Here is an 18,144-nt window from a genome sequence, read left to right on the forward strand (position 1 = left end):
AGAGCGCTGGCACATGAACATTTAAGTCTTAATGTTTAAGCTTTATCCAACCTCCCCAACAAACAGCCACCTCTGCTGTCCTCAGCTTAGGGGAGCAGCAACTTGCCCCCAGAAAGAAAGATCTAGGGAGAGGTCCATGCAGAAACTGGGAGTGGGCTTGAGGCTGTTTGGACAAGGGATTGAGGGGTCCCTGGTCCTCTGTGCATGAACCATCTAGAATGGGCACATCCCCATCAGCTTCTTAGATTCCATGCCCCAGGGAGAGCCCTTTTAAAACACGGGGCCAGGGCAACTGCCTGGCTTCGAGGTCAAAGGGCAGGACTAACGACACTTCCCACCTTTCCAAACTTAACTCTGCAGTATCTGATTCTGAAATCACGACTCCTTCTTTCCTGGCAGAGTGGCCTCTGCTCACCTCTCTACCCCACATTGGGGTGTGTGTGTGTGTGTGTGATGAGAACACAGCTCTTTGGAACTGCTGCCCAGGCATTTTATAGCATGACAACCTGGCTTACCTCCAGAGTCTGGACATTCAGATAAGACCCTCAGTTTAAGATTCCTGCCCCAAGTTCCTGCTTTGCTTTTGCTGGGATTGGGTTTGGATTGAGAAAAGTTAGTGACCTCCACCCCAACCACCTCATAAGGACCAGGTGCTTGCTTCCTCCTCACCAGGGAGTATCACCCTGCCCCTAGCTCATCCCCTCGCCCCATTTCTGGGATTGTAAGCAATAAATCTTGTGACTTTACTTTCTTTGTCTGGGTGTTTTATTAATAAAACTGCACTTTCAATCAAACCGATCCCAGGGAGCTCCCTGCCATCCCCATGTGGGTGGCTTTCACCTCCGAATTCAGCAGGTCACAATATGCATATTCTTATTTCAGTACACCAGCCCCAGGTGACCCCCCAATATAGGCTGCCAGATGCTGTCAGCCCTCCAGTGGTCCCTGCTTGTGCCCTGGGAGCTGGGGCAGGTTGGGCTGTAACCCAGCAGCCTCTGGAGAGGAGGCCCAGCCACATGTAATCACACTGGCCAAGTTGAGTTGGTCTCCCTGGGTGTTTTCAAACAGCTTTACATGCCAGGCAAACCCTGAGAAATTACCAGCTCAATAATTCTGATTTAAAAAGAGGATGTCCTTGTCACTTCCTTCTCCCAGCTTTCCCCACAGGAACTGGCAATTGATTAACCATCATCATCAGATTATCCAAAACAACTCAGATAATCACTGGGATAAGGAACGTGTGCAGCTTTGCTCCTCTCTCTCCTCCCCTCCCTCCTTCCTTCTCTCTTTCTTCCCTCCTTCCCTCCTTTCCCATTTGAAGAATAAGCAAAAGGAAATATGTAGGGAAACATAAATGAGCACAATTATTTACCATGCTCAGGACTTCCATGGTGGTCCAGTGGTTAAGACTTCACCTTCCAGTGCAGGGGTTGTGGGTTTGCATCTTGGTCAGGGAGTTAAGACCTCACATACCTCATGGCCCAAAACCCAAAAACATAAAACTGAAGCAGTATTGTAACAAATTCAATAGCAGCAGTAGTTTAGTCGCTAAGTAGTGTCTGACTCTTACGACCTCACAGACTGTAGTCTGCCAGGCTCCTCTGTCTACGGGATTTCCCAGGCAAGATTACCGGAGTGGGTTGCCATTCCCTTCTCCGGGGCATCTTCCAGACCCAGGGATCAAACCAAGGCCTCCTGCATTGCAGGCGGATTCTTTACCAACTGAGCTAAAATTCAATAAGGACTTTAAAAATGGTCCACATCCATAAAAGTTTTTAAAAAATGCTATTGCTGGGTCACAGAAGAATGAAGAAAGGAAATGGGCGTGGACTGAGCATTTGTTAAGTGGCAGCTGGGGCTGGTGTTCCCCATGGGCCCTCTGGCCCTCTCAGAGGCCCGCAAGTAGATTGTTATCACATCCTTTCTATGAACCAAAAAAACAAGGATGCTCAGTAGCAAGTATCCCGCCCCGGCCCCGCCCCCCAAAGGCAGGGGGCGGGGCCTAAATGCGGGCTGAAAGGGAACCTCTTAATCCTTCCGGACACCAGGAGCGCCCTCTGGAGGAGAAAGTGAGGTAGTACCCCTTAGGGTGTCCACACTGGCACATTTTTAATGTTCTTTCTTGCCCAGCCACCCTCTCTCCCCGCAACTGCTACACCACCTACGTAGGACATCCCAGCCACCAGGAAATGAATAGGCACTTTTGTATTTCAGAGTTAGGCTCCTACAGAAGTGATGTTGGAATGGCAAAGCAGAAGACCATTTTCATTAAAACACACTTTCAGCCTCTGCTACTCTTGCCTGGAAAATCCCATGGGTGGAGGAGCCTGGTAGGCTGCAGTCCATGGGGTCGCTAAGAGTCGGACATGACTGAGCGACTTCACTTTCACTTTCACACATTGGAGAAGGAAATGGCAACCCACTCCAGTGTTCTTGCCTGGAGAATCCCAGGGACGGGGGAGCCTGGTGGGCTGCAGTCTATGGGGTCACACAGAGTCGGACACGACTGAAGCAGCACGGGGATTAAATTAGGAAACCCATTCTGGGGAGGGAGGCTCAGCACGGAGCAGATTTTTCAGTAACAAAGCAGAGAAGTGTAGGTTAAAGTTCCAGGCCCCCAGAAGTAATGAGAAAGCAGAGATGGCTGTATCTGCTGTGAGAGGGAGAGGGGACAAAAGGTCCCTGCTGACCAAGCTTATTGTCTGGAAAGGCAACTCCGAGTGTTCCACAGGCTCAGGGAGGGGGAAACTGAATGACGATGACCAGCGCTGTGGAGGGCTGAGGTGTCTGGAGGAAACTGCCAGTATGAGCTCTGGCTAAGCCAACTTCGGTTCCCTCATCCTGGGCCTCAATCTTGCCTCATTCTGGGCGTCAGCTTCTAAGGGGAGAGTGCAGTGCAGTGGCCAGGAGTCAGCAGACTAGGCCTCCACCCCCGACTCTGCTAGGGCTCACTCAGTAGCCTTGTACTCATAGGCCCCTCCTTTGCAAAATACTGCATGGACTCATGAGGTTCTGAGGCCACCCGGCGTTACTGGAATTTTTCTTCTATTGGGATTATTCGCATTGTGAATCCTTTCTTCTCAGGTAGAAGTCAGAAGCTTATTTCCTGGTCAGCCTGCAGCTAGGCTGAGGCATGGACCTGAGCTCCTGCCACCAGACGCATCAGGACCAGAGCAACAGGAGGAAGTGCAAAAGTGTAGAATCCATTTTCTAGGGAGAATGGTGGTAAAGAGTGGGCCACAGGGCGAGTCCCAGTGTCCTCAGCCTGGTGTTAGTCTGAAGAGCTGTGGGGTCTGTGCCTGTCATCATCACGACACCATGAGCAGCAGCAGCAGTGATCAAATCTCTGATGGAGCAGTTGGCCACAGTGTGGGTTAGGGTGGTTCTGGGTTCCTGGCTTGCAGGCCATGGACTTTGTGCAAATTAGACAAGGGCGCCACATCCAGACACTTTACTGCCATCTGCCGGGAAATTGCTATGATGTAGAAATCTAGTAGATGGTATAACAATTTTACAGCCCTGTCTAGGGTGTGAACAGAGAAGCTCGAAAGACGTGTTGTGCAGTCTGCAACCTGTGCAACTGAGCTTGGTGGTCCCTCAAGCCTGACTCTTTGGCCTTTATGGAGATTCTAATAAGGACTTAATTTCCTTTTCTACTTAAGCTATCTGGGGTGGGTCTGGTGTTTGACTAAGAACCATGATTGATACAAATAAGGATAATGACGTGTGCCCCATAGGCTAAAAGCCAGCTGACCGATGGAGGTAAGTGTCTCCCAGGGGCATAAAGACTAATGTTACTCAGAGGGTTTGCCCTTAATTTATTCATTTTTAGAGGAACACGGGAACAGGATCTGATTCACCCTATCTTCCTTCCTTATTCCAGAAACCTATTTGTTTATTCTTTTGCTCTAGTTGTCAGGGTCAGAGTTCGTGGTTAAATAGAGGAAGCATTTGAGGATGGAAATGCAAATATTCCAGCAGGGAGGCTCGTGGGGAAAACCTTTGCCGGGTCTCATTGGTGCACTGCTGGGTCTCCTATTGTTACAAGGAAGAATGACATCAGCCTGTGTGTCATTAGTCTGATAACTCTGTGTGTGTGTGTGTGTGTGTGTGAGTGTGAGAGAGCGTGCGTGTGTGTGCGCACGCGCGCCCATGTCTGGTGCGGATAAAGTGATCAGCTCTGAGATTTTCCAGAATTGTCCAGATTTGAGATGTCTTTATTTATTAGGCTATTTCTGGGCACATGTTTTTTGGTTGGGCCCTGTGGCGCTGCCCCTCAAGGTCACAGCCATCCCTGCCCAGGGTGTGGGGAGGAGGGAGAATGAGCAAGACCTCCCCCAGGGAATTCTCTCCCCATCAATTGCTGGAAATGCGTGTTTGACTCCATCCTCAGTGCTTCAAACCTGAAGGGAGGAAAGAAGCGGTTTGCTTGCCTCCAGCCCCTCACCCTTCTCCTCTGGTGCCCAAAGCAGGGAGGGGAGGCGAGGCTGGGGCAGGCTGTATCTGCCCACCGGTCTGATTTCCAGACCGTCACTCGGGATCAGCCGGACTGACCTCGCTTTGCTGGGGCCGTTCTTTCCACCTTCATTGGGAGCAGGGGCTGCAGAGGCCGGTAGAGGGAGCCCGTGAGTCGCGTTTGCCCCGTGGCTCCTCCCGCCCGGGTTTGGACAGAGGGCAGGGACCCGGCGGCCCTGGGCGGCGGGGCCTCGGATACACACATCCTTGGTTCCAGAACCTGTCCCAGGTCCCGGGGGCCTCGGAGGCCTGCGTGCGGGTGGCGTTCCCCTCCTGCGGGACCTCTGCGGGCTGAGGGACAGACTCTTCCGATGAAGGGAGTTGACAGAGGAGGCCTCCCCGTGCCCCTCTCTCTTTCCCTTCAGAAGCCCTCCCTCCGCCGGCTCTCAGAGGGGAAAGTGCAAGGGGAAACCCAGTTGTGCCCGTTTCTGGAAGCTGCACAGGCAGGAAGTGCCGGCGGTGAGGTCCCAGCAGAGGAGGAAGGGGGGTTTCTGTGCAGAGGTGTGCCGGGTGTGGCGGGGACCTCTGCGGCCCCGCCGGCGAGACCTCTCCTCCCCTCGGAAAGGGCGGGCCCTGGGCTCGGATGAAGGCCTGAGACGGGAGACAGCCTTAACTTCCTGTTGCTTCTTTACTGTTCTGTCACACCTCTGGGATTTCACAATCGATCAGGGCCTTTTCTACATTGAGTCCTGTTTCTGCGGTCCCAAGCTGCTGTAGGTCCCTGGGTTGGGGGGTGGGGGGGTTGGCTAGCAGGCAGCAGGCAGCCATAAGCCCCCACACTGAGTTTTGTGAAGGTGCCCCAACTTATCTTCTTCGATCGTCGCCCCCCTGTCCCTGGTACAGTCCCTCTTCCATGAGGATATATATTCTCCTTTTCATAAGTCAGATGGCGTGACCCAAGGGACAGGCCATCCAGAAAGCCCTTCTTCCACGTAGGAATCTCTGCTTCTTGGAAAGCGAGGTTAAACCCTTCCAGTGACCAAGAGCTCACTACCTTACAAGGGACCTCATCCCCCTTCAGGACAATTCCATGTGGTAGGAGGTCATCTTCCTTTGCTTGGGCACCTGACTGTCTCCTGAAACCTCTCCTCTATTGGTTTGATTTGGCCAAACTTTTGGTACAATCGTTTCTCTGCCTAACAGAACTTTGGAAGGTCCAAGGCCTGTTCTAAAGTATCATAAGCCTTCCTCTCCAGATCACGATGCACCTGCTTCTCTGACCTGCCTTCAGTGGCCTCAGCCTCCTTCCTGCCCCTCCCTCTCTACTGAAGGTCCCTTTGCTGTCTGCACCCCCACTCCCTGAGCACATCAGGGAGCCTGCCATGTCCTGTGTGGCTCCGGGAAACCCCTAACCGGCCAGGACTAGAGGCACTTCACTCACATGCGCTCGGGAGCCCCCAGAAGTCAGGGTCCGGTGGGCCCTCTTCCCTATCCTCTCCGCCTGTTCACCTCTGGCGCTTAGTGGCCACCGATCCCCAGAAAGGGGACCCAGTGATGCTAGAGTACACGCGCTGAGCCAGATCCTGACAAGCAGCTGTCCTCCTATTCCTTGCATGGGGCCAGCTTTATCCTCGAGTCCTCAGTCAGCCACGTGCTTGGGCCTCTCCAAGCTGCAAGGCAGCCAAGGGGCACTGACTTTACTAGAAGATCCTGGAGGAAAGGCAAGTCACGTTCAAGACAATATTTTAAAATTAAGACAAACACATACCTGTTGTGGTTTAGTTGCATTAGTCCTATTCAACTCTGCGACCCCATGGACTGTAGCCCACCAGGCTCCTCTGCCCATGGGATTTTCCAGGCAAGAATACTGGACTGGGTTGCCATTTCCTTCTCCAGAGGATCTTCCCAACCCAGGGATCGAACCTGGATCTCTTGCATTGTAGGTGGATTCTTTACCAACTGAGCCTCAGGGAAGCCCCTTGTGTAACAGAATGCAAACACGTGAATTTCAAAGCCACAACAGGAGACTTCAGAGGAGTTTTGTACCATGGAGAAGGCTGCTTCGGCTGTTTCTTTAAAATTCAGCTCGCAATCCCCCAACTGGCAGGCCCCCTTGGCTGAGGGGTGTTTAAGTTGGGTAGAAAACTTGGAGAAGCTCTAAGTTCCTGAGTTTCTGGGAGAAACTCAATTTCCTTTCCTATTTGAATTCGGCAAGTGAGGACCAAGGTCGGAAAGTGATCAGCCTGAGGACACACAGCTTGTAGTCTGGATCTGAAACCCAGATCCGTGTTCTCCCTGTGCTGAGAAATGCTGCACTGGGTTTATAAGAGTGCTTACCACGGCAAGAAAGGGGATCTGAAGACAGAAAAGCAACTCTAGGTTAACCCTTGGTTATACGGAAGATGTCGGAGAGGGCAATGGCAAGCCACTCCAGTGCTCTTGCCTGGAGAATCCCAGGAACGGGGGAGCCTGGTGGGCTGCCGTCTATGGGGTCACACAGAGTCGGACACGACTGAAGTGACTTAGCAGCAGCAGCAGCAGCATACGGAAGATGTAGTTCAAAGATCAACTTTACTCCCAAGACTCGGTGCTCTGGGTTCTGAGTAAGGTTGACCCCATTATATTCCCTTACCTTTTTCAAGGTCTAATGTTCCCTGTTTGGGAGAGAGGATCAGGTTAATAAAGAAGAGAAGTCCAGTGCCAGTGAAAGGAGAAAGGCTGAGACGGTAGCAAGGCCAGCCACAGGTTGCTCTGGATGCCAGGCCAGGTGACTGGTAGGACTGTCGTGTTAAAATGGTCAGCACCCCTTTCACTCTCCCTTGCTCACACACCAAAGGCTGTATCTGCACATGTGAACACACACATATACATACCTCACACTCGGAGTCACAGATACCCACAAGCGTATAGATCCAGCAGAGCCTCACGAATCAAAACTGCAGGGAACCACTGACGACCTGAGCTCTGGCCTCCCCATCAGTTCAAAGACCCATTTTACTCCAAGAGTCTGCGCTCTGGGTTCTGAGTAGAGTTGACCCCATTCAAAGCCCCCACCCCGACACCTGCAAGACAGTGCAAAGGGGAATCAAAGGAACCAGCGAGTTCAGTACCTGTGGCTTTCTTTTACTTAAAATGCTGTCCCTCACATCGTTAAATAAGGGTCAAAGATTTGTAATTTCTTTTATAAAGGTGTCTTCAACATTTTTACAAGTTTGTGACACCAACTGTCAAACCCTTGAGCCACAAACACCTGCACGTTGTCTTGTGTCTGTCGCCTCTCACAGAAGTGCAACTCTCAACATCATTTCACCAAGTCAGTTAATACTGTTTAATAAATAGGCCAGAAAATTAGCTGAGAGTTTTTCTTGGCGGGATGCGGCGTGCGACCAAAGTTATGGAAGATTGTCCCTTGAATCACTAAGGCAAACCTTGTTGAGTGTCATTTTACATAAAGCAATCACATAAAAAAAGTTATAAATAGAAAAACTTCCGAAGTTCTCCCATAGACAGACAGGGAAAACGGAACATCCAAAAGAAAAAAAAAAAGGAAACAAAACACAAACATCCCTACGACCCATTTGCTTCAAGTTCTTGATCATACAGTACTCGACATCTTTGGATATTTTACAACGTACAACTCCAAATTGCAGCCAAGAGAAAACAAAAAGAACTAACCAGTCATCTGAAAAATTGAGTTTATAAGAAGTCATTACCTTTACAAAATAAAAACAAAAGCCCCAACACCACTGGATTCTAATTTGTTCATCTTCCCTTGTTTTCTCTTAAAGTTTGGGTCAGCCCCACTCCCTTGACTGAGGAGGGGGGAACGTGAGCATGTTGGCTGGTGGGTCCCAGAAGCGAAGGGCAGAAATGGAGACAGGAAGCTGAGAGGCGCTGCCCAGCAGATGACATCCAAGGACTGCAGGGTGTCAGCAACAGTTCCCTCTGTTGAAAGGGCCAGAGGTGGTGTGTGGAGGCAGGGGTTTCTTCCAGGGAGTGGGGGAGCTGGGAGAGTGACAGAGTCTGTGGTCTTCTCTGGCCTTTTTGTTTTTTTGTGTTTGCTCAGGAAGAAGCCAAGGCGATAGGAAGAGCCGAAGTCTCTGTGCCCACAGCTGCAGGGATGGGGACACCAGCCTTTGCCTACCCGCCCAGATGAACTCACTCCCTTCTGGGCTACTGAGAAACAAAAGCAAACTCAGCAAGAAAAGGGAGGGAAGGGCAGGAAAGCGGAGAGATCAGGAAGGCCCCAGCTGTCTTCCTTCTCCGGACGGTTACCCACCGGAAAGCCCAGGAGAGGGGGTGGACAGCCCTCGCTCACAGAGCCCTCCACACCCGTCCTGGAGCCAAGGCTCGGACTCCCCACACCGGACACCTGGCTTCCTCCCCTGTGGGTGTTCAAACACAGCGATGCCAAAGCCCCGAGAAGCCCACAACCAAAAAGCAAACATACACCTGGGTAACTGGGTGCTTTGTTTCTGGGAATCAGATGGAGGGAGCAACGGCCAGGTGTTTAGAGGTGGCCCCTGTCCTTCTGTGTTGGCCCCAGGAGTCCTGAAAGACTCCTTATGGCATTGCCGGGGGTATGTGGAGGTGGGGACCATGCTAGGTGGTGATCTCCGGATGTGCCCCTAGGGGAGGTAGGATTTGGAGTTCCCCAAAGCTGCTTGGGGGCTGTGGACAAGCCCCACCCAAGCCCTCCTCCTCTGTCACCCTGTCCAGCGTGGCCACATTTCTCACCTGTACTAATGTAAAGATGGATGTAATAAAACTAAGTCCAGTAAAATAGTATCACCAGGGACATTAGGAGTGCAAAGTTCCTGCTCTCTCGAGGCTTCTCTTTGGAGGGATGGGCAGATATGAGCATGTGGGTGGGTGGGAGAGGGAAATGAAATCACCAGCCCTCTTTCACAGCAGGGAGAAACTGGGGGACAGAGGATGAAGCGGTCCAAGGTCACAGGACAGGGAGGGGAAAATGGGCCTGGATTCCAGGAGCCTCACTCCTGACTCCAGGAGGCCTCCCAGCCAATAGGGCATCTCCCCTAAGGATGACTGGAGACTGGGAAAATGAAGCCATTGGAACAGAGTTAGCAGGGACTCCACCACAGAGCGGTGGGGCTCACAGGGCATGTGTCTCAGGACCTGACCCTCTTCCTTGCTCCAACTGGTATGCCTCTGGCCAAGCCACCTCCCTCCTTCTAGACCCTCACAGCTCCAAGGTGCTTTGGGACACATGGCATGGGGCCCCTGCTGTGATATGGGCCCCCCGTGAGTTTCTCTTTGAGGGTGGGAGAGGCAGCCAGGGAGAGGCCAGACCTTTTGGGAGGAGACGCCCATCTCAGACACCAGCAAAGGGGAGGCAGCTGCTTCAGGAGGCCTGGAAAATACCACTGCTGCTGCTATTTTTTTGTTTTTCCTTTTGAAATAAAACGTTCAGACCCATCAGATGGGGCAGGTGGGCCTGGGAGGGGACGGGGAAGCAGGACCAGGGTGGACAAGGAACAGCCTAGTTGTTGGCTTCAGACATGGAAGCCACGTGGTTGAGGCCGGCGAGCCCGGGGAGGCTGGCCAGGCCCGCGGCCCAGGGGTCGGGCAGCGGGAAGTAGGGCCGCGCGCTGGCCACGTTCTCGGCCAGCGCGAAGGCCAGGAGGCCCCCTGCGTTCCGCTCGGCCTCGAGCTGTGCGCGCCCGAACAGCTTCATCTGCGTCTCCTCGAACTGCCGCTCCAGCTCCTGCAGGCTCAGCGCGCCCTTGGGTGCGGCCAGGAAGTGCTTGGCGGGGCTGGGGCCCGGGAGGCACACGGCGGCTCCGCCCAGGTGGCCGCCCACGTCGCCCAGCGCGGGGGGCATCACGAAGGCTGCCTTCTCCGGGGTCGGGCCGCCGGGCCCGAAGAGCAGGCTGGCGGCCCTCCAGGCTGCGGGCTTGCGGCCGCGCCGGGGCCGGGCCATGCGGCAGCTCTGGCGCTTGATGTGGCGGTGCAGGTGGTCGGAGCGTGTGAAGCTCTTGTAGCAGAACTCGCACTGGTAGGGCCTCACGCCCGTGTGGATGCGCATGTGGTTCTTGAGGTCGTAGTTATGCACGAACTTGGCATTGCAGTGGATGCACAGATAGGGCCGCTCCCCCGTGTGCTTCCTCATGTGGATCTTAAGCTTGTCCTGCCTGCAACACAGAGCCGGAGTCAGTCCCCGCCTGCAACCCCAGGGGCTGCCCCTGGCTCTCTGCTGCCCTCCCTCCAGAACCAGCCAAGGCTCCCTACTGCCGTGGTGTCAACCCCCAGGAATGGGATCCCGGCTAGAATTTACCTTCAACTACTGTGTGTGTGTGTGTGTGTGAGTGTGTGCGCGCATGCGTGCACTAAGTCACTTCAGTCGTGTCCGACTCTTTGTGACCCTACAGACTGTGGCCCGCCAGGTTCCTCTGTCCAAGGCATTCTCCAGGCAAGAATACTGGAGTGGGTTGCCATTTCCTGCTCCAGGGACTCTTCCCCATCTAGGGATCAAACCCGCATCTCTTCCATCTCCTGCATTGGCAGGTGGGTTCTTTACCACTAGTGCCACCTGGGAAGCCCACCTTCAACTACTGCACCACTCCAAACAGGTGTGGTTCCTGCCCTGGATTAGAGAGTGGAGTGGGAGCTGGGTTCTGAAAGGCCTCTGTCACTCCAGAACACCTTTTAGGAATAAGATCAGAGAGAATGAAGCACCCACTCCGTCAGGGCCTGTCTCACACACTGGAAAATAGACTTTCTGGGGCCATAGGCCCCCCGAAAGTCAGCAATCTTTCATTGTCCTCCAAGCAGGCAGTCACTTCTGATACTGGATTGCACTTTCAGCTCCACTCTCTCCAGGCAACGGGGTCTTCCCTCTGGGTTCACTCTGGTCCTACCCCAGCCCCTGGGCTGTTGAGACCTGCCTGTCCTCAGCACTAATCTGAGAGTTACAGATACCAGGCACACGTTGTTCAAGTCTCCTGCACTGTGGTTTCTTAGTTCCAGCCCTGGGCTCTCCTCTTTGTCTGCAGACAATTCGAGGCTTTACAAAAGAGCCAGGTGCAACAAGAATGCAGCCTAAGCTAGGGCAAAGCTTTTCAGGGTTTAAGTGGTATTATTCAGAGGTAAGTGATAATGTGGGGGAACGCCTCCTATAGGGTGTGTGGGAGCCCCTACTCCAGCTACAGACCCACTGCTAACTGAGTGACCTTAGGTGAGTAACAACCTCTCTGCACAAGAGTTGTGACATGAGACAACCTCGCGTGAGACATCAGTCCCTGGTGTCCAGAGATGATGCACAGAAATTTGGGTTTGTGTTGAGCTGGATTCCACACACCTCCTGGTGGTCTTGAAAGGAGGACTGACATCTCAAGGCTGTTTTTGTAAAGACTGAATGCCGCCTAAACCAGCTAAAGGAGCCTTTCAGGCTGGCCGAGGTGGAGTTGGTGGAGCCGTGAGAACTCTCTGCGGCCTTCTGCGCCTTCCTTGACCAGGCCCCTCAGGCTAGGAAGCTGTGTCCAGTCTCCCACCTCCTCCCTGCAGGTGTGGCTTGGGTGGAGCGTCTGCCTGTCATTTTTGGCTCAGGGTTGAGGTTGGAGCAGATGTGGAGCCCAGGCACCCGCCCTAAAATGGCCAGATTTAAACCACCCTCAGCAGCAGCCCAGGACGCCAGCGGGAACGGGTCCTGGCCGCCTGGTTTCCCCTGGCCGCTAGAGGTCTCGCTGGCTCTCGTTTTTTTTTTTTCTGACTAGCTCCCCAGGGGCGGAGCAGGAGAGAAAAGGACTTTCAAGAGCACGCTGGGGGGGAGCGGGGAAGAAGGATCAGGAGGATGGATCCATCTCTAGAAGGCAGGCAGGCACCTGGGAGGTGAGGGTGGAGAGGGAGGCGGGCAGGGAGGAGGAAGGGAGGGTTGGTATTCTCCACACACCAGAACCCCTCATCCCAGGGTCCCTGCCCTGCCCACAACCCATCAGCTGCCCACAACTGCACAGTGAATACCCTGCTGTGACATCTCATGCGCCCTCCCCCCACCAGCATCCTGCTCTTAGGGTCTCTGTAATCCACGTTTCATCCAGGTGATTGGATTTTGGAACAGGAAGAGGACTTAGCATCTAGGCTAGTGGGTCTTAAAGGTAATGAGCCATTATCAGGGTTTGATGACACACGGAGGGCTGGGCCCCCCTCCCAGACAGCCTGAGTCAGGAGGTCTGTTGGGGAGAGAGCAGAGAATTTGCATTTTGAACAAGCTTTCAGATGCCATTGCTGCTGGTCTGAGAACCACCTGCCTAGGTTAATCCTTCACTTGGCTGGGGGGCAAACGGTGGCCCAGGGAGGTGAAGTCCTGAAGGTCACTGGGAGGGTAATGCCTGAGCCGGGACCAGAAGAGCCCAGGCCTCTGTCCTCAGCCCTGCTCTGTGGCCTGTGTGTACACGTAAGGGCAAGGTGCACAGTGCTGTCTGTACCCCTGGAGTGATGCTGTACAGTGCTGGGGACTGTAACTTGGGACCCCACACACTCGCTCAGGCTCTGATGAGACGCTGATACTCGGTGCTTGGCCAGGCTCACTCACTGGCTGAGAGACTCCATCCTGGAGATTCAGGGCCTGGTGGAGAGTCACCAGTGGGACTTTAAATACATCCTCTCATTCAAACCTCACTACAACCTTATAAGGTCGATTAAAAAAAAATTACTATTATATATATTTAATAGTCTCGACCCTGAGGGTCACCCTCAAATAGTGGACAATGCAAGCGGTAAATCTTCAAATGTCAAGGGCTTCCTTTAAATATGCACTGCTCTTCTGAGCTTTTCATTAGGGCATCTAAAATAAATCACACCCCAGTAGCGATTGGCCTAAGTGTGTGAGAAGTGCTGAGAAGGTGACTATCACTTTGTCTCATTGAGTGCCTGCTTGGGGCAGGCAAATACACCATCTCAATGACCCTGGAAGGTCATCATTCACAAGCAAGGTGTAGTGCAGGACGGGGGCCCCTATTAGGGGTGTGGGAACCCCTTCCGGCTTCAGATCCTCCACTGACTTGCTGGGTGACCTTTAGGCAAGTTACTTAACCTCTCTGTGCAGAGTTGAACCTAGGGCCAGACATGAGTTCTTACTGACCAGGAATCTGGGTTTTCACCAGCTTCATTCAGCACACCTGGATCAATTTCCTCACTTGGATCCCAGAAGAGCCGGGGGCTCAGAGAAGTCAAAGAGCTTTCCCAAAGGTACCAGGCAGTGAGGGGCAGAGGGGCCTGGAGGGCTAAATGGGCAGGGTTTGTTTGCAGTCTCCTTGGAAGATTTTCATACGGAGTGTTCCCAGCCTGAGGCCTGTAGGGGCTGCCTTAAAAAGTGCAGCCCAGACAGTCACACCAGGGCATCGGCAGCCAGCCTTCTGTCTCTGGGGCCAGAAGGCTGGGCCAAGCTGTGGGAGCAGCTCAACCTGGGCAGGAGCCGCTGTCCCCAGGGGAGACTTTTCCTGCGAGCAGTGTGGAGGGGAGTAGATGGAGCTCCTAAGTTAGTCCTGGAGAAAAATTAGTGATCATTTAGTTTACTGGGAGCATGTCTGAATCAGCGGCCTAGTAACCTGTATCACTAGCAGCATGCTTCCCAGGACCTTGAAAACACTGATCTAACCCGGCCTATTTCCAGGGAGGGAATGGCTTTCTAAGGTGGCCCAGCCTCCTTATATCTGTAATGGCCTTTCCACATGGATGTGATGCGCAAGTGTGTTGGCAGAGCTGGGCCCCGGCTCGGCACACTCCAAGAACCAGACCAGGTCCTTAGTTGCCCTGGGCCTCAGTTTCCTGACCTCTAAAATGGGAGGCTCAATGTGTCTGTTAGTTGCTCAGTTGTATCTGACTCTTTGTGACCTCCATGGATTTTAGCCCATTAGGTTCCTCTGTCCATGGGATTCTCCAGACAAGAATACTGGAGTGGGGTGCCATTCCCTTCTCCAGGGGATCATCCTGACCAAGAGATCAAACCTGGGTCTCCTGCATTGTAGGCAGATACTTTACCGCCTGAGCCACTAGGGAAGAACTTTAGTGTTCTAAGAGTGTTTGCATCTGGGTAATGGGCTAATACTGAATCTCTGGCTGGCTGACTTCATATATCATGAAGTGAAGCTGGAATGTTCCAGCCTGACTCTCAGCAGCTGAACTCTTAGTCACTTTCCTTCAGAGCTAGGAGTCCGGTGGCTCCCCTTAAAATCTTCCAAGCCCCCCAACCCTGTCAAATGGCCTCTGTGCTAACTCACCCTTTAAAGTAGCTTTGGAGTCTCCTTACAAGCTCACCCCTTCCAGTTGCAAAGGAATAAGATCTGGGGGCCCTTGGTGACTACAGAGAACAACACTGTAGTGTGTAATTGAAAGTTACTAAGAGGATAGATTTTAGATGTTTTCAGCACAAAAGAAGGTAACTAAGTGAGGTGGTGGGTGTGTTAACTAACATGATTGTGGGTAATCGTTTCACAATATACATGCATATTAAATCATCACTGTTGTACACCTTAAATATATACAACGTTATATGTCAAATATTTGTCAGTAAAGCTGGAAAAAAGAATCACCCTCTCTCCTTTGCCAGTTCCCTGTCCCTCCTCACAGTATTGCACCCACATACCACACGGACATGCTGCTCCCCTAGTGGGCTCTGCTCCAGCCAGCTTTGCATCTCTGCTGGCAGGAGCTGGACTGCCAGTGCCCCTGGCTCAGAGCCGGTCATATTATGGATGGATGCTGGTCAGCCCTGGCTCCTCCCCCTTCTGTGCGTACCTTTGGACACACCACGCGCCATCCTCAGGTTCCCACCAGATGTCCAAGCATAGATGCGCTTCTTTTTTCCCAGCCGTGAGCCCCTCATGCCCTCCCTCCTCTTCCCTGCACCCTCGTCCTTCAGCTCTGCCTTCACCCTTGCAAACTGCCCTGCCCGAAATGTCTACCACTCCTAATCCCTGGGATCCTTCAAGGTCAAACTTAAGAGCAGTCTTTCATAATACCTTCCCCTGTCCACCCAGGTCTCATTCTTTGCCTTGACCTTCCAAAGCACCTGAACACTGCAGCCCAGGGCAGGCCACTCGAGGAGCAAGGAGGGAGCCACAGAGCCACAGAGGTGTCTGCATCACCTTCTCCTGCCCCCTAATGGCCACTCACGTATGAGCACTGCCCGCCCAGCAAGTCCTGAGCTCTGGGGGCCCAGTCTCCCTGGGTGCATTCTGTGGCTCCCACTCAGCCACACAGGCGCTCCTGGCAGATGGGGACACTTGTCCAGAAGCTGTCTTTGCTGCCTTTGTTTTCCAGGCATGTTATTCCCAGGGCAGGGCCACCATGTGTGCTGTTTCCTTAGCTGCTCCTCATGCCTGCAGAGCCACCATCCTGTCCCTGGCTCCCGGGGACCTGTCTTGTTAGGCGCCTAGACAGCGAGATGATGCAGGAAGCAGCAGATTCATGGGCAAGGAGCACTGGCCCCCAGCAGATGCAAAAAAGGGACCCAGGCTCAGGGACACTCTTGCCAGAACTAATCGTGAGCTCCGGTGTAGGTGTAACTGTGCAGGTGATTATACCTTATTTCACTAAAGCCCATGAAGTCGGAGTTTCCATCATTCTGGGGAGGAAGTGGAGGCAAAGAGAAGTGCCGTAATGGGTCCAGGGCTTTCCTGATCTTGGGCGATAAATGGGGTCATGAACCTGGGTGTGAACTTAGGGAGCACTTGCTTCAATCCCTTTGTGTCACGTGGGGGAACTGAGCCCAGAGAGGGGAGGAGGCTTGGCCAAAGTCACACAGCTAGTCAGAGGCAGATCCAGGCCCCGAAACTGGAGTTCCTGATCACTGTGCCCTGTCCAAGGGGTTGTAGCCGCCGGGAGACACTGGGATCTGTGTTCCCCGCCAGCCAGACCCTACTCTCTTCCCCCTAGTTCAGCACGTGGCCCAGATGGTACCAGAGCCTGCTTGGATAAGAACCCACCAGATGCTCTGGAGTTCCACCCAGTGCTGCACAGTGGTGGTCATGGCCATGGCCTGCCGGTGTGGGGCCGCTTCTCAGAACTCCCTCAGTCCAAATCTGACACGCTCCTCTCTTGCCCCGTCCCCTGGTCTGCCATCTCGTCCCTTTACCCCACACTGGGGAGCCAGCCCGAGTCACAGCCATGCAAGCCCCAATAGGCATTCCCCCTTCCAGCTCCGAGTGCTCCTCATCGAGAAAGATGAGCCAGAACTTGTGGTCTCATTCCCCTGAGTGAAAGGAAGGGGTCCTGGGCCCTGGAGGCTCCCAGGGAGGAGAACGCTTTCCCAGCACCACCCATCCAGACTTCTTGGTAACCTGATGGTCGGAGAAAAATTCTCTTCCTGCTGCCACTGCTAATGACATTACATTATCTTAATAAGGTCCCCAGAGCTGCCAGGGGTGGGAGAACTAAAAAGAAAATACAGGAAAAAAAAAAAAGCAGCAGCCGCCAAGCTCCTGACCTTGCCTAGAGAGCCAACAGCTGTCGGGCTACAGAGCAGTCAGCAGCTGGCTTGCACTCGGCATTGGGGTTGGAGGGCAAAAGTCGCAGGCTTTATGGGGAGTCCAAAGGGGATTCAGTGGAGACTGGGGGAATCGTGGGGCATCAGAGACTGACTCCCCGGGGCGCAGAGATTGCCCATCCTTTTCCAGGGCCTCTGTGGGACCTCTGTTGTCATGGGGACTGGTCTCCTCTCAAGTGTTGCAGTTTCTTGACTTCACAGTCATGGCTCCAGCCACCTGGGAGAGCCAGGCTGCAGACAGGATGCCGGGGGGCTGGGAGGGGACCCTGCCCAGTGATGCTCTCTAGGGGCTCCCTGGACAGGCTGCCTGCACTCAAGGACCCATGTGGCCGGACAGGAGGAACCAGGAGTCTTCCGAAGCCTTCACAGACTCAGGGCCAGGCCCAGCTGGCAGGGATGACTGAGGCTGGGGCAACAAGGAGCAGGAGGGCCCTGCGATGCGGGTGGGCAGGGAAAAGCCCCTCAAGCACAGCAGCATCCTAGGAGATGTGCAGAGAGGACGGATACCTTCCCAGCTTCCCTGGCCCACGCATTCCCCTCTCCTCAAGGCCCATCCTAGGGCACCTCTGGCGGCCCCTGGAGTCCCGACCTTTGGCCTGGGCTTCCAGACTTTCAGAGGAGGAGGGTCAGGGGCATCTTGATCCAGACTGCCTCTGCCCTAAGTCCTGGAGTTCTTCTCTCTCCCAGGTGAGGGCCACGGGACCGGTTTCATTCAGAATCTGTCTCTGCAGCCGGCACAGGTCCCGGCCAGCCTCAGAAAACAAAACAGTGACCCTGGACCAGGCTGGGGGAGTGGACACACAGATTCAGGCACAGACCGAGGGCTCAGAGCCCAGGTGACTGTAGGATGGTCAGAGCCAGGAGGGGTCCGCATGGGGCCAGAGACACACAGTCTGTTTGAAGCCACTGAGGCCTTTTCTGGGGCGCCAGGGTTGTCTCAGAGCTGGGAAAACCAGTGGTGGGACAACTGTGGGCCTGGCTGAAATCTGGCTGCGATCAGGAACCCAGAGGTGGGGTTCCTGATACCAAGGAATAGACAACATGCTGGTGGGAGGCCTCAGGCCCTTCTTGGATACCCACAGAATGAGAGCAGCAAGTGGGACCTCAGGGGCCGAAGGGGCTCTGTCGGAAGGCCCCCCACCCAAGGTCCCTCTGCCATGTTGTGCTGCTGAAGTCATGAG

General features: G+C 53.8%; 1 protein-coding gene and 1 long non-coding RNA gene across 4 annotated transcripts in view; both read right to left on the reverse strand.

Annotated features, from left to right (window-relative positions):
- Window positions 1-3,992: 3,992 nt before the first annotated feature.
- On the reverse strand, window positions 3,993-6,936 carry LOC129549834 (uncharacterized). The gene is made up of 3 exons (XR_008684703.2): window positions 6,224-6,936; window positions 5,897-6,125; window positions 3,993-4,806 (listed from the first exon to the last, which is right to left on the reverse strand). It is a non-coding gene; the product is annotated as an uncharacterized LOC129549834 (long non-coding RNA).
- Window positions 6,937-8,136: 1,200 nt separating this feature from the next.
- The window catches only part of ZBTB7C (zinc finger and BTB domain containing 7C), a 390,531-nt gene continuing 380,523 nt past the window's right edge, over window positions 8,137-18,144 (reverse strand). For all 3 annotated transcript variants that reach the window (XM_055417322.2, XM_055417326.2, XM_055417318.2), the window contains one exon: window positions 8,137-10,610. In XM_055417322.2, coding sequence (XP_055273297.1) covers window positions 9,959-10,610 — 652 coding nt within the window. In that variant the 3' untranslated portion in view covers window positions 8,137-9,958. The remainder of the gene's footprint in view (window positions 10,611-18,144) is intronic.

Source organism: Moschus berezovskii, chromosome 28, assembly GCF_049115385.1.
Source record: "Moschus berezovskii isolate FMDL1 chromosome 28, NW_MosBer_1.0, whole genome shotgun sequence".
Taxonomy (NCBI): Eukaryota; Metazoa; Chordata; class Mammalia; order Artiodactyla; family Moschidae; genus Moschus; species Moschus berezovskii.